This window comes from Octopus sinensis, linkage group LG19 (genome assembly GCF_006345805.1).
Source record: "Octopus sinensis linkage group LG19, ASM634580v1, whole genome shotgun sequence".
Taxonomy (NCBI): domain Eukaryota; kingdom Metazoa; phylum Mollusca; class Cephalopoda; order Octopoda; family Octopodidae; genus Octopus; species Octopus sinensis.
Window position 1 is genome coordinate 19,838,029 of NC_043015.1, and position 13,683 is coordinate 19,851,711.

Consider the following 13,683-nt stretch of genomic DNA (forward strand, 5'->3'; position numbering starts at 1 on the left):
GGATCTTATTTCTCAAGAACAGCATATTGCCAAAGGTCTCGGTACCTGTAGTAGATAAACCAGGTAACACTGATAAAGCATATAAGTAGTGAAGTAGTATGTAACTACCTCCTGGCCTCTTGACTACATGTAACAGTTATAAATGAGTGACACTGTCATGTCTGCCTCAACAAAATCCCCCCCAAGCCCTGCAAGCATGGAAAAGCAGGAATTAAGATGATGATCTGTACACGATGGGCGTCTTTCAGTTTCCATCAACCAAGTCCACTAACAAGACTTTGGTCAACACAAAGTGTCAAACAAGGAAACTGAACCCAGGACCAAGTGGTTAGGAAGCAAACATCTCAACCACACAATTGTGGTTGCACTCATTGCTTAACTGTTCTCTCAAGAAAAGTTAACCCGAGTTAACGAACAACTACATTAAAAATAATTAGCATCAATGATGCCAATGACAGCACTTCCACATGGTCACATAATCTGCTCGAAATAGCTGTCAGATCTCCCCTCCCCCAAATGACATCCTGCTGGCTCTAAAAAGAATATACAAAGACATGACAGAAGTAAATAGACACCCCATAAACCATTGTCTTATGTTTATTCTAACTTGTAAGGTTTATATTTTTTTTAATTGACTGACATTTTTATGATTCAGGTTCTATATGTGACTGTTTAATCATGCCTTCTACAAAAGAGGCCTTGGAACTGAATTTCAAAGAGGCCATATTATGGGTCATTTCGAAGGTAGACAGCATGAAATTGCCGAAAACCTTGAGACCCTGCATTCTACAGTTAATAGGGTGACTGTGCAATTCACCAGAGAGGGGAAGGAGTTCACATCACCTCACCCAGGTTGACCAAGGCTCTCTGACAGGACCCTTCTCTTTATTAACAGAAGTGTGGAGGATAATCCTTGTTGCAAGGCCTCAGACATAGAAGAACACATTGATGGAAGTCCCAGAACAGCTGTCAGGTATCTCCACAAACTTGGTTACTATGGCAGAGCAGCAAGAAGGAAGCCACTTCTTCAACCAGCCAACATCAAGCAGAGAAAAGATTATGCCAGTGAGATGGTGGAAAGACCACTGGCATCTTAGGACACTGTCATATCCTCTGATGTGTCCAGATTTGTTGTATTTCCTGATCAAGAATGTGATGTGAAAAGATTGCATCCAACAATGAAATACGGCAGCTATTCTGTGATGGTTTGGGGAGCAATTTGGAGCAATGGTTGATCAGAGCTGGTGGAGTGTGAAGGAAACATAAACTCAGATAAATATACACATATTTATCTGAGTTTATGTTTCCTTCACACTCCACCAGCTCTGATCAACCATTGCTCCAAATTGCTCCCCAAACCATCACAGAATAGCTGCCGTATTTCATTGCAGAAAGGACTCCTTCCAATCTTCTCCAGTGGTGAAATGGATTAAAGAAGACTCTTTATTTATGGAAGATGGGGCTCCTTGTCACATGACTAAAATGACTCAAGATTTGTTGGATAAGAATGGTATTAAAAAACTTCCATGGCCAAGCCAGTCACCAAATATGAACCCTACTGAACACTTCTGAGACATAATGGACAGGACACTTCATAAAAAGAACAAGAAAGCATCTTCAAAGCCAGATCTTTTGAGATTACTGCATGAAACTTGACAAGAATTACCACAACAGAATATTTGTCATCTGATCAGTAACATGACTAACAGGATCCTTGTGTTAAAAAATGCAAAGGGCATATCTACTAAATATTAAATATTCACATTATAACAATTAATATATAATTTGAATGTATTATTTCAGATTTAAAGAAATTTTAATGATTATTAGGGTGTCTATTTACTTCTGTCATATCTGTGCATATACTGAATAATGTAGTCTAAGATTTTTTTTTGTCAAATTAGAAAAAAAAATGAGATTACCATGGTTGGATTGCCTTTGTTCAAAGATCTAAAAGTGCACCTTACCTTTGCTCCCATCACGGCAACTTCAGCTGTTGGCCAGGCATAGTTCATATCTCCTCGTAAATGTTTGGAGCTCATCACATCATATGCTCCTCCATAAGCCTGAATGGAAAGCAAAAAGAAACATTAATGTTAAGCAAAGAGGGAAAGAAAATGTGTGTGTGCATGTATGAAAGAGAGAATCATCATCATCACCATCATCATCACTATCATCATCATTTAATGTCTGTTGTCCATGCTGGCATGGGTTGGACAGTTTGACTGGGCTGGCACGCTGGATGGCTACAGCAGACTTCAGCCTAATTTGGCATGGTTTTCTATGGCTGGATGATCCCTCCCCAATGCCAACCACTCTGAGATTGTAATGGGTACTTTAACATGCCACCGGCACAGGGGCCATTTGTGTGACACCAATATCTGCCACAACTGCAATTTTGTTCGGCTTCATGGGTCTTCTTCTCAAGCATGACATAATGCCAAAGGTCTTGGTCATTGCCTCTCCGAGGCCCAACGCTCAAAAGGAACTCAGCCACTTTGCCTCCGTGAGCCCAGAGAAAATGTAAGAGAGAGAGAGAGAGTATGTGATAGAGAGAAAGAAAGGGAATGTGTGCAAGAGAGAGAGAGAAAGAGAGAAGAGAGAAAGTGGGCATGATTTTCTTCTTAATTTCATTTTTTGAGTAAATGTTCTGAAGCCTCATATTCATTACAAACACTGATCTTCGAAGTTAATCCAGTGAGTGTTTTGATTACACATTATCAAACACTGAACCAAGCAATTCATTCATAACATTTCCTAGTATAATTCTACACTTTATAATGCACCGATGTTAACAGTTATTTCATTCAGAATGTTTTCATACAAAATGATGCAACAAATTATAAAACATCAACCTTAGCAACTAATTTATTCATGTTTTGAATACCTTTTTTTTTATGAAGTATTTCATAAATCTCAAAAACAACTCTGACGATTAGATTAATATTACACACACACAAATTAAATGCACTCTATGACCTAATTAGAAATGCATACTCGTGGAATGCAATAGATGCAAGGTTCAAGTCATATCAGACAGCTTGTTGTTCAGATTTCCTTGTTTTATGCCAATGCCTCAGAATGCCCACCTACCACTGAAACTAGTAATGTTTATGCAATGTTTCTGTGTGTGTGTGTGCACGCACACACGCATGTGTGTGTGCATAAAAGGCATTTATGAAAAGAAAGAGATTTTTAAAGAATGTAATATATAAATTTCAAGAATGTATCCCCAAAACAATTGGCTTTCCAAGAAAATCTGCCTGACTTTATTCATAAGAGAGTCTATAAAACTGCCACCATTATTTGTCATCATCATCGTCATTTAACGTCCGTTTTCCATGCTGGCATGGGCTGGATGGTTCGACTGGGGTCTGGGAAGCCAGGAGACTGCACTAGACCCCAATCTGATCTGGTAGTGTTTCTACAGCTGGATGCTCTTCCTAATGCCAACCACTCCAAGAGTGTAGTGGGTGCTTTTTACATGCTACTGGCACAGGGGCCAGAGGAGCTGGCAACGACCAGCTTAAAAGGTCACTAATGGGGTGTGGCTGTGAGTTTTTAGTGTGAGTATTTGATCTGGAAAGCTACAATGAATCATGCAGGAATAACTAACCTTAACATTATATGACTTGAATTTATGGTATTTAGGTATGGGTAGGGAAAGGTGTCTGACTGGAGTTAGGAAATTCTGGCCTAGTTTCATGGTGATTCGCAGGTTGTACAATTGATTAAACAACTTGCCTCTTTCTGATTTTACTCTGCTATGCAGTGGGTGAGAAGCTATGATTGCTGTGAATGTATTAGAAGGGCAGTTAGAAGTAAGGGCATCCTTGTAAGGAATTCTTTCAAATTTTTGAGAAGCTCCCTAGAAGTAGTGACAGCTACTGTTATTTAGGTTACTTAATAACAGTGGAAGTGGGTGCTGTGAAAGCACAGTGGCCAGAATGAGGATGGAGTGGAAAAAAGAGCAATAAAAGATTCTGTCTGAGTGAAAAGTAAGTTCTATAATGCTTCATCATCATTTAATGTCTGTTGACCATGCTGGCATGGGTTGGACAGTTTGACCAGAGCTGGTAAGCTGTACCAGGTTTCATTCTGATTTGCCATGGTTTCTATGGCTGGATGTCCTTCACTTTTTTGTGCCACCAGCACAGGTGCCATTTGCATGACACCAGCATCTGCCACAACTACAATTTCATTTGGCTTGATGGGTCTTCTTCTCAAGCACAGCATAATGCCAAAGGTCTCAGTATTATGCTGGGTTAGTGTATGAAGTGAGACCACTCATGGAGTTAAGCATGGCTATAATGCATAGGTACGGAATGCAAAGGATCTTGGAAAGCTGGAAAGAAATGAGGCAAGCATATGCTGCTGGATGTGTACATGAACAACAGAGCACAAATAAGCTGAGAGAATAAATAACTGAGCATAAGAGATATCAGGAAGAAGGAAAACTGAGCTGAACCTGTGACATGTATGATGGATGAATATTTGATATAGAAATACCAACTGATACGAGGGGAAGAAACTTGTGGATGAGAAGGACAAAGAAAGACATGAGAACAAGTGGTGAAAGATGATTTCAGAAGGCTAAAACTCATGAAGGAGATGACGAAAGAGCACAAGAAATGGTGATAATGTGCTGGGGAAGACTAGTTTTAATAAACATGGAAAAATAGACAAACTGATAACAATGATAATGAGAATGATGATAGTGATGTTGATGATGATGGTGATGATGATGGCGATGATGAGCAACAAAAAAGTTTAATGTAATGCAATAAAACAAGAATTTTAAAACTTTCTGTTTTAAACACCTTATTATGAAACAACTTAGTTTATATTTTCCCAGGAATCCCTTGAGAAGCCTAAAAGCAAACTGAAATGTTAAATAATAAATACATGACGGTAACAGAATCTTAATGAGAATAATAAAATTCTAATAAAATCAACAACAGCTAAAAGTAAAATTACAGATAACCTATATTATATATTCCATTCTTGTAGATATTTTTGGCAAGTAATTTGATCTGGAATAATGCATTGAAATAGCTACTGTTAGTAGTCCTATATTCAATTTATTAATAGTATGATCCAAATAATTACTTATCCTAACATGTAACAATGATTACTGCTAGAATAGTGAAAGATGAAATGGTAATAATGGCTGTGAAAATCTGTGAATTGAATGTCCCTGTGCAGAATTGGGCCCAGTACTATATTTTGTATGCTCAGTACTTATTCTATTGATCTCTTTTTGCCAAACCACTAAGTTACAGGAACATAAACAAATCAATACCAGTTGTCGAGCAGTAGTGGACAAACACAAAGACACAAACACACACAATAGGCTTCCACACAGTTTCCTTCCACCAAATCCCCTTCACAATGCTTTGGTCAGCCTGGGGCAATAGTGGAAGACACATGCCCAAAGTGCCGTGAGGTGGGACTGAACCTGGAACCACAAGGCTGGGAAGCAAGCTTCTTACCATACAGCCACACCTGCACCTAAGACTGACATCCAACATCCCAAAATCAGTTTTCCACATTTCTGCTCAGGTCTTCCTCGTCTGTAGTTTCCTTCCACCTGGATCTCCTGGCACTTCTTTACTCATCTGTTATGCATTACATATCAACACCAATTGTTGTACGGGGAATCTGTACACCCCTATAATTAGCTAAGTGAACTATACTGGTTAGTATAAATGTGCAGAATAGTCTGGGAAGACTGCCATATGCGGTGCAGTTGTAGTGTACAGGCCGAAGGGATTATTGAAGAGGGATATCATAGAGTACTTGTTGAAGATACACAGTTGGAGAGTAATAAGAAAGCTTCAGGAACGTTTAATATTATAATACTTTAGATATAACAGTGACAATGAGAAGTCGTACATCATTTCACCAATGCAGTCATCTCTCTTGCACACTACACAAGATACATCTTATGCCCATATTATCACTCGGTTCATCTGTACCATCATACACTCTAACATTACACATCCAATAAAGTGTGTTCATTTTATTTTTCTTCAACCTCAGAACATTTCCAGCATTCATTACCCATTTCTCACTGCCTGGCAGCATCACAGTTCATGCAGAAACAATGCAGTCTGCTCAACCAGGCTTTGTTCCAAAAGAGAACTGCTCTGTCTCCAGAGGTAACAGCTCCTTCAACTTCTTCCACACTGTTCTTAACTTCTGTTTGTATATATTACTTCTTTTCAGTCATTGGACAGCAGCTATGCTAGGGCACCGTCCTAAAGAGTTTTAGTTGAACAGATCAACCCCTGGTACCTACGTTTTTTGTTTATTTTTCTTTTTTGTCAAGTCTGGTTAAAGATGAGAGGAAGGGTCTATAAGAGTAGTGTGAGAGCTGCAAGACATTGTGTTTGAGGGAGAGAGAGATGGCAAATTTGAGAAGGACTGAGAGAACAATGGTGAGAGAAATGTGTGGTGTGAAGCTGTTTGATAAGAGGAGGACTGAGGACTTGATGGCAATGCTGAGGTTGGAGGAATCATTGGAATGGCTGGTAAGGGCGAATGGTGTGAGGTGGTATGGGAATGTGTTGAGGAGAGATGGGGAGCATGTTCTGAAGAGAGCGATTGCGTCTGAGGTAAATGGAGCGCGAAAGCAAAGTAGACCGAGGAAAAGGTGGAGGAGGAGATTGGGAAGGTTGGTTTGAAAAAGAAGGATGCCCAAAACCGGGCAAGATGGTGTGAGGGCGGGTGCTATGGCGTTAAGGTGGATCCAGCCACCCCCGTTAATGGGAATAAAACCCGGATTTAAAAGTCTAGATGATGATGATGATGGTACTTTTTCTATCAGTCTCTTTTGAAAAGAGCCACTAAGTTATGGGGATGTAAAGAAACTAACACCAATTATCAAGAAGGGGTGGGGGGCTAAACACAAACACACACAGGCTTCCACAGAGCTTTTAGCTACCAGATCCACTCACAAGACATTGGTCAGCCCAAGAGTAATAGAAGACACTTTCCCAAGGAGTCACACAGTGGAGATGAACTTGAAACCACATCATTGCAAAATGAGTTTCTTAATATAGGTGTAGGAGTGGCTGTGTGGTAAGTAGCTTGCTTACCAACCACGTGGTTCTGGGTTCAGTCCCACAGCGTGACACCTTGGGCAAGTGTTTTCTACTATAGCCTCGAGCCGACCAAAACCTTGTGAGTGGATTTGGTAGATGGAAACTGAAAGAAGCCCATCGTATATATGTATATATATATGTATGTGTGTGTATATGTTTGTGTGTCTGTGTTTGTCACCCCCAACATTGCTTGACAACTGATGCTGGTGTGTATGCGTCCCTGTAACTTAGCGGTTCGGCAAAAGAGATCGATAGAATAAGTACTAGGCTTACAAAGAATAAGTCCTGGGGCCGATTTGTTCAACTAAATACGGTGCTCTAGCATGGCCACGGTCAAATGACTGAACCACAGCCATATCAGCACATAGTAAAACATTTTTTTTAAAAACTAATAAACAGAAAGAAGCTCCATCATGCTATAATACATTCCATAACTAATTTTGTTTTAAATGTTAAGAAAGAACACAAAAAGGAAAAAATAAAATACATATAGTCTTTGCTGGTTACCTTTCGGGTGATCACAGTTACTTTAGGAACGGTTGCTTCAGCAAAAGCATAAAGAAGCTTTGCTCCATGACGAATTATTCCACCATATTCTTGACTTGTGCCTGAAATTAAAAGGATTTGTGACTTTTAGAACAGAAACAATATTTAGGTACATCTACCTGATGATGATAAATATATATATATATATATACAGGTGCAGGAGTGGTTGTGTGGTAAGAAGCTTGCTTCCCAACCACATGGTTCCAGGTTCAATTCCACTGCATGGCACCTTGGGCAAGTGTCTTCTACTATAGCCTCAGGCCGACCAAAGCCTTGTGAGTGGATTTGGTAGATGGAAACTGGAAGAAACCCATCTTGCATGTGTGTGTATATATATATTATATATATATATATATATATATATATGTATGTATGTATTTGTGTGTGTTTATCCCCACCTCCACCGGTCATCGCTTGACAATCGATGCTGGTGTGTTTATATCCCTGTAATGTAGCAGTTCAGCAAAAGAGACCGATAGAATAAGTACGAGGCTTACAAAGAATAAGTTTTGGGATCAATTTCTTCAATTAATACTCTTTAAGGCAGTACCCCAGCATGGCCACAGTCAAATGACTAAAACAAGTAAAAGAATAAAAGAATATATATATATATATATATATATATACACAGATACATATATATACAACCATCTTAATACCCACTTCTTCTCTATGTTCACATGGGTTGGACAGAAGTTGTTGAGAGAGATTTTCTATGGCCTGATGCCCTTCTTGTCACCACCCTTCACCTGTTTCTAAGTATAGAAATATTTCCCCAGGACCAGACGTGTTTTTCATGTAAGACTGAAAATGAAGGACACAGCTCGTTGACAGTGACACTCGCTGACAACTATTATGCAATGGTCAAGGCAAGGAGACAGTAACACACATACACACAATGGCCATCCACTGACAAGGTTTTAGTTGGCCAAGGACAGAGTAGAAAACTCTTGTCCAAGGTGCCACACACGAAGACAGGATCCAAAACCATGTGGTTGGGAAAGTAAACATCTTACCACACAACCAAGCCTGAGCACATTATATATGTGTGTGTGTGTGAAGGTGCATGGCTCAGTGGTTAGAACATCAAGCTTACGATCATGAGATTGTGAGTTCGATTCCTGGACTGGGCTGTGTGTTGTGTTCTTGAGCAAGACACTTTATTTTGTGTTACTCCAGTTAACTCAGCTGTAGAAGCAAGTTACGATGTCACTGGTGCCAAGCTGTATCGGCCCCTTTGCCTTTCCCTTGGATAACATCAGTGGTGTGGAGAGGAGAGGCTGGTATGCAAGGGTGACTGATGGCCTTCCACAAACAACCTTGCCTGGACTTGTGCCTCAGAGGGTAACTTTCTAGGTGCAATCCTATGGTCATTCATGACCGAAGGGGATCCTCGGATATATATATATATATATATATATATATATGTATGTATGTATTTGTGTGTGTTTATCCCCACCTCCACCGGTCATCGCTTGACAATCGATGCTGGTGTGTTTATATCCCTGTAATGTAGCAGTTCAGCAAAAGAGACCGATAGAATAAGTACGAGGCTTACAAAGAATAAGTTTTGGGATCAATTTCTTCAATTAATACTCTTTAAGGCAGTACCCCAGCATGGCCACAGTCAAATGACTAAAACAAGTAAAAGAATAAAAGAATATATATATATATATATATATATATACACAGATACATATATATACAACCATCTTAATACCCACTTCTTCTCTATGTTCACATGGGTTGGACAGAAGTTGTTGAGAGAGATTTTCTATGGCCTGATGCCCTTCTTGTCACCACCCTTCACCTGTTTCTAAGTATAGAAATATTTCCCCAGGACCAGACGTGTTTTTCATGTAAGACTGAAAATGAAGGACACAGCTCGTTGACAGTGACACTCGCTGACAACTATTATGCAATGGTCAAGGCAAGGAGACAGTAACACACATACACACAATGGCCATCCACTGACAAGGTTTTAGTTGGCCAAGGACAGAGTAGAAAACTCTTGTCCAAGGTGCCACACACGAAGACAGGATCCAAAACCATGTGGTTGGGAAAGTAAACATCTTACCACACAACCAAGCCTGAGCACATTATATATGTGTGTGTGTGTGTGAAGGTGCATGGCTCAGTGGTTAGAACATCAAGCTTACGATCATGAGATTGTGAGTTCGATTCCTGGACTGGGCTGTGTGTTGTGTTCTTGAGCAAGACACTTTATTTTGTGTTACTCCAGTTAACTCAGCTGTAGAAGCAAGTTACGATGTCACTGGTGCCAAGCTGTATCGGCCCCTTTGCCTTTCCCTTGGATAACATCAGTGGTGTGGAGAGGAGAGGCTGGTATGCAAGGGTGACTGATGGCCTTCCACAAACAACCTTGCCTGGACTTGTGCCTCAGAGGGTAACTTTCTAGGTGCAATCCTATGGTCATTCATGACCGAAGGGGATCCTCGGATATATATATATTATATATATATATATATATATATATATATATAGCTCATAGGACAGCAAAAGTAAGGATTGCATCCTTTGTAGCAAAGTAAATTGCTGAGAGAAACAAGTGTATGACTCAACCAAGTCTGATAAATTCTCAATAAATGCTCAACTGCTTTGAATAGCTTTGATACTGTTAACACGGATCAACTAGTTTCCGTAACTGTAAATATGATTGTCATTTAACATTATTCCAAGTGTTGAATGGTTTTAACAGGATCCAGTGACCTACAAGGTTGTGTCAAATTCCAGTGTGTCAGCTTTGCCATGATACAGCTTGAAGCCCTTCCTAAAACCAACCACTTTACAGTGGGTACTGTGAGTTTTATTTGAGCCATCACAAGATTAAGAAGGTAGTATCTGAGTGGGGAAGATGGCTTTATGCCAAGTGTCGAAAAACTAAGGCAGGAGAGAGAGAGAAAGACAAACTATTGACTTTAGCTTAAACAACCTGTCTATACACACACACACACACACACACACACAATTCAAATTGTTACAGGCTGTTTTGTTTACTATTAATCCATATGAGATCAAGTAGTACCAGTTATATTATACCCTTCCCCACCAGTTTATAACCTTGTACCTACAGGAGAAATTACTATTGTGATCATTATCAATAAACATTTTTCTTTTTAGCATTCAAATATTTCAAATACTGCCTTCGTTTGATTTTAATTCCACAGAGAATGCCACCCGAGTGCAGAAATATGTTTCAAATAAATATGACCCAGTTTTATTTCACAATTGTAACCACTACGGTTTACTTATGCCAATAATGTCATTGTGAAAAATAAGAAACAATATCCCAGTGGGGCTGATCCTACAAATTTTAAACAATGTAGCTCCACAGAGCCAGGCAGCTGAATTGAGATCGTTTTTTAAATTCTATAACTTAATAAGTATTGTGTATTAAGAGCTAATGTATGCAACATAATTTGATTTATTTATTTTTTAATTACCAATTGTGGTAGATTTATACTAGATTTATGAAATCATTATGACAAAATGTTATTGCTTGCTGATACAGGGTATGTAAAGGAAACAGTTTACTGCACTCTGGCTAAGCTTAAAGCTACAGATGTTCTCTGTTCATTTCATAGTACCCACAGTAATTACATGCAGCCTTGAATCTCTCTGGCTGGTTAAGATGAGCTTTCACAGCAAATTCCTCAACCAATATGATCAAGCTTGCAAAGAATCATAGTATGAGCAGGAAAATAATATCTGGAACCATTTAAAATACTCAAGATCTGCCCACCACAGCAGAAATATTAATAATCCCCTGCTAGCTGAGGAGGTTTTTGCCTTGAAGGACCTACATGTTGGTCCATGTAAAAAGCACCCATGCCAGTGCCACATACAAAACACACTCTGTAAAGTGGCATTAGGAAGGGATCCAGTCATAGAAGCCAAGCCAAATCAGGCTGGAACCAGGTACAGTTCTCCAACTCTAGTCTAACTGTCTAACCTATGCCAGCATGGAGAACAAATTTATGAAAATGACTAAAAATGATTCAGACATGCCCACAGGCATATGGTGTAGTGGTTAAGAGTACAGGCTACTAACCCCAAGATTCTGAGTTCAATTCCAGGCAGTGACCTGAATAATAATAATAATAATAATATCGAAAAATACCAAGTTCGAAATTTCCCTAAGACACCTGAAGAAGGCTGGAGGATACATCAGCCGAAACATTGTGTTAACAACAAACAAGATGAGGACAAATATCTGTCAAATGTAAAAAATAAAGTCATATATTTGCAGATTTTGAACAGTTACTGATGTTGCGAACAGCTGCCTGGCTGAATAAAAATCTGATATATGCAACCAAGGTAGTCATCATCATCATCATCATTTAACATCTGTTTTCCATGCTAGCATGGGCTGGACAGCTTGACAGGGGCTGGCCAGGCAGAAGACTGCACCAGGATTCACTGTCTTGGTAGTATCTAATTAAAATAGCTCAAATTAATCATTTTAAATAAAGGGAAAATATAACATTAAGAGCTACATAGAGCAGGTATAAATCAATGATGGTGAAACATAGAAATTAAAGATATTTCAAAAGGATTACTCAACACAGTTGATACCTTTTGTTAAATAAATAGTGACTGAAACAGAGGAGATTAAAATTAAGGTAGAAAAATAGAATTTTATATAAAAACAAAAAAATTATTTCAATATGCATAGGAGTGGCTATGTGGTAAGTAGCTTGTTTACCAACCACATGGTTCCGGGTTCAGTCCCACTGCATGGCACCTTGGGCACGTGTCTTCTACTATAGCCTCGGGCCGACCAAAGCCTTGTGAGTGGATTTGGTAGACAGAAACTGAAAGAAGCCCGTCGTATATATGTATATGCGCGTGTGTGTTTGTGTGTCTGTGTTTGTCCCCCTAGCATTGCTTGACAACCGATGCTGGTGTGTTTATGTCCCCGTTACTTAGCGGTTCAGCAAAAGAGACCGATAGAATAAGTACTGGGCTTACAAAAGAATAAGTCCCGGGGTCGAGTTGCTCGATTAAAGGCGGTGCTCCAGCATGGCCGCAGTCAAATGACTGAAACAAGTAAAAGAGTAAGAGAGAGTATCTCTGATGTTCCTAGAAGTTCGTAATTAATCAGTGAACAGAATAAATCCAGTGGTGATAGCATGTTGTCAACTTAATGTGACAGTCCCATAAAAGGGAAGAATGCTACTGTTATTTAGCCCTAGAAAACACCATTTCCTGTTGGGCTTGACACAGGAAACAGTGTTTCCTAAGGCTAAATAACAGTAGCATTCTTCCCTTTTATGGGACTTTCGCATTAAATTGACAACATGCTATCACTTTATCGTACTGCTATGGCATAAATCTCTGTGAGAGATTTAGAAATATATTAAATCCAGTGGTGTTATGTGAATGAGAGATAAAAGATCTCCTGGAGAGAAAGCCGGTACATAGCTGGTAATGCTCCTAGATGATCTGATCTTGACAGCTCAGCTAACATGAGGTGTGTAGAACTGAATACCCAGCTCCAGATGCAGTACAACAAATTTAAGTTGATTGAGACTTGAAGCTATAGTAACAAAAATAATGGATGCCAACAAAAATGTATAGGACACTCACCAGGAAGAAATCCAGGGACATCTACCAATGTGATGAGAGGAATGTTAAAGGCATCGCAGAAGCGAACAAAACGAGCTCCTTTCACAGATGCATTTATGTCCAAACAACCTACAGACGTGGAATAAAGAAATATAATGGGGAAAGAAAAAAAAAATGATTAGTTATTTCCAATACTATATTGTCATTACATATATATATATATATATATTATATATATATATACACATACACACAGAGAGGAAGACAGAGACAGAATATAATAAGTAGAGTTCAAGATGAGAGGCAGTTAGAGTTAACAAAAGCCACATGCTGAACTGTAATCAAAATTATTCGAGCCATAACCATCTCATCTCTTTAAGAAACAAGTGATGGTGATGAAGACTATCCATGCTATATCATACTTAATAATACACTCATCCTT

At 39.2% G+C, this 13,683-nt stretch overlaps 1 protein-coding gene across 1 annotated transcript in view; it reads right to left on the bottom strand.

Moving 5' to 3' along the window:
• The window catches only part of LOC115222018 (propionyl-CoA carboxylase beta chain, mitochondrial), a 107,805-nt gene that overhangs the window by 2,709 nt on the left and 91,413 nt on the right, over window positions 1–13,683 (bottom strand). Inside the window, exons 14-16 of the mRNA XM_029792131.2 lie at window positions 13,263–13,370; window positions 7,614–7,714; window positions 1,968–2,066 (exon numbers count right to left, since the gene is read on the bottom strand). Coding sequence (XP_029647991.1) covers window positions 1,968–2,066; window positions 7,614–7,714; window positions 13,263–13,370 — 308 coding nt within the window. The remainder of the gene's footprint in view (window positions 1–1,967; window positions 2,067–7,613; window positions 7,715–13,262; window positions 13,371–13,683) is intronic.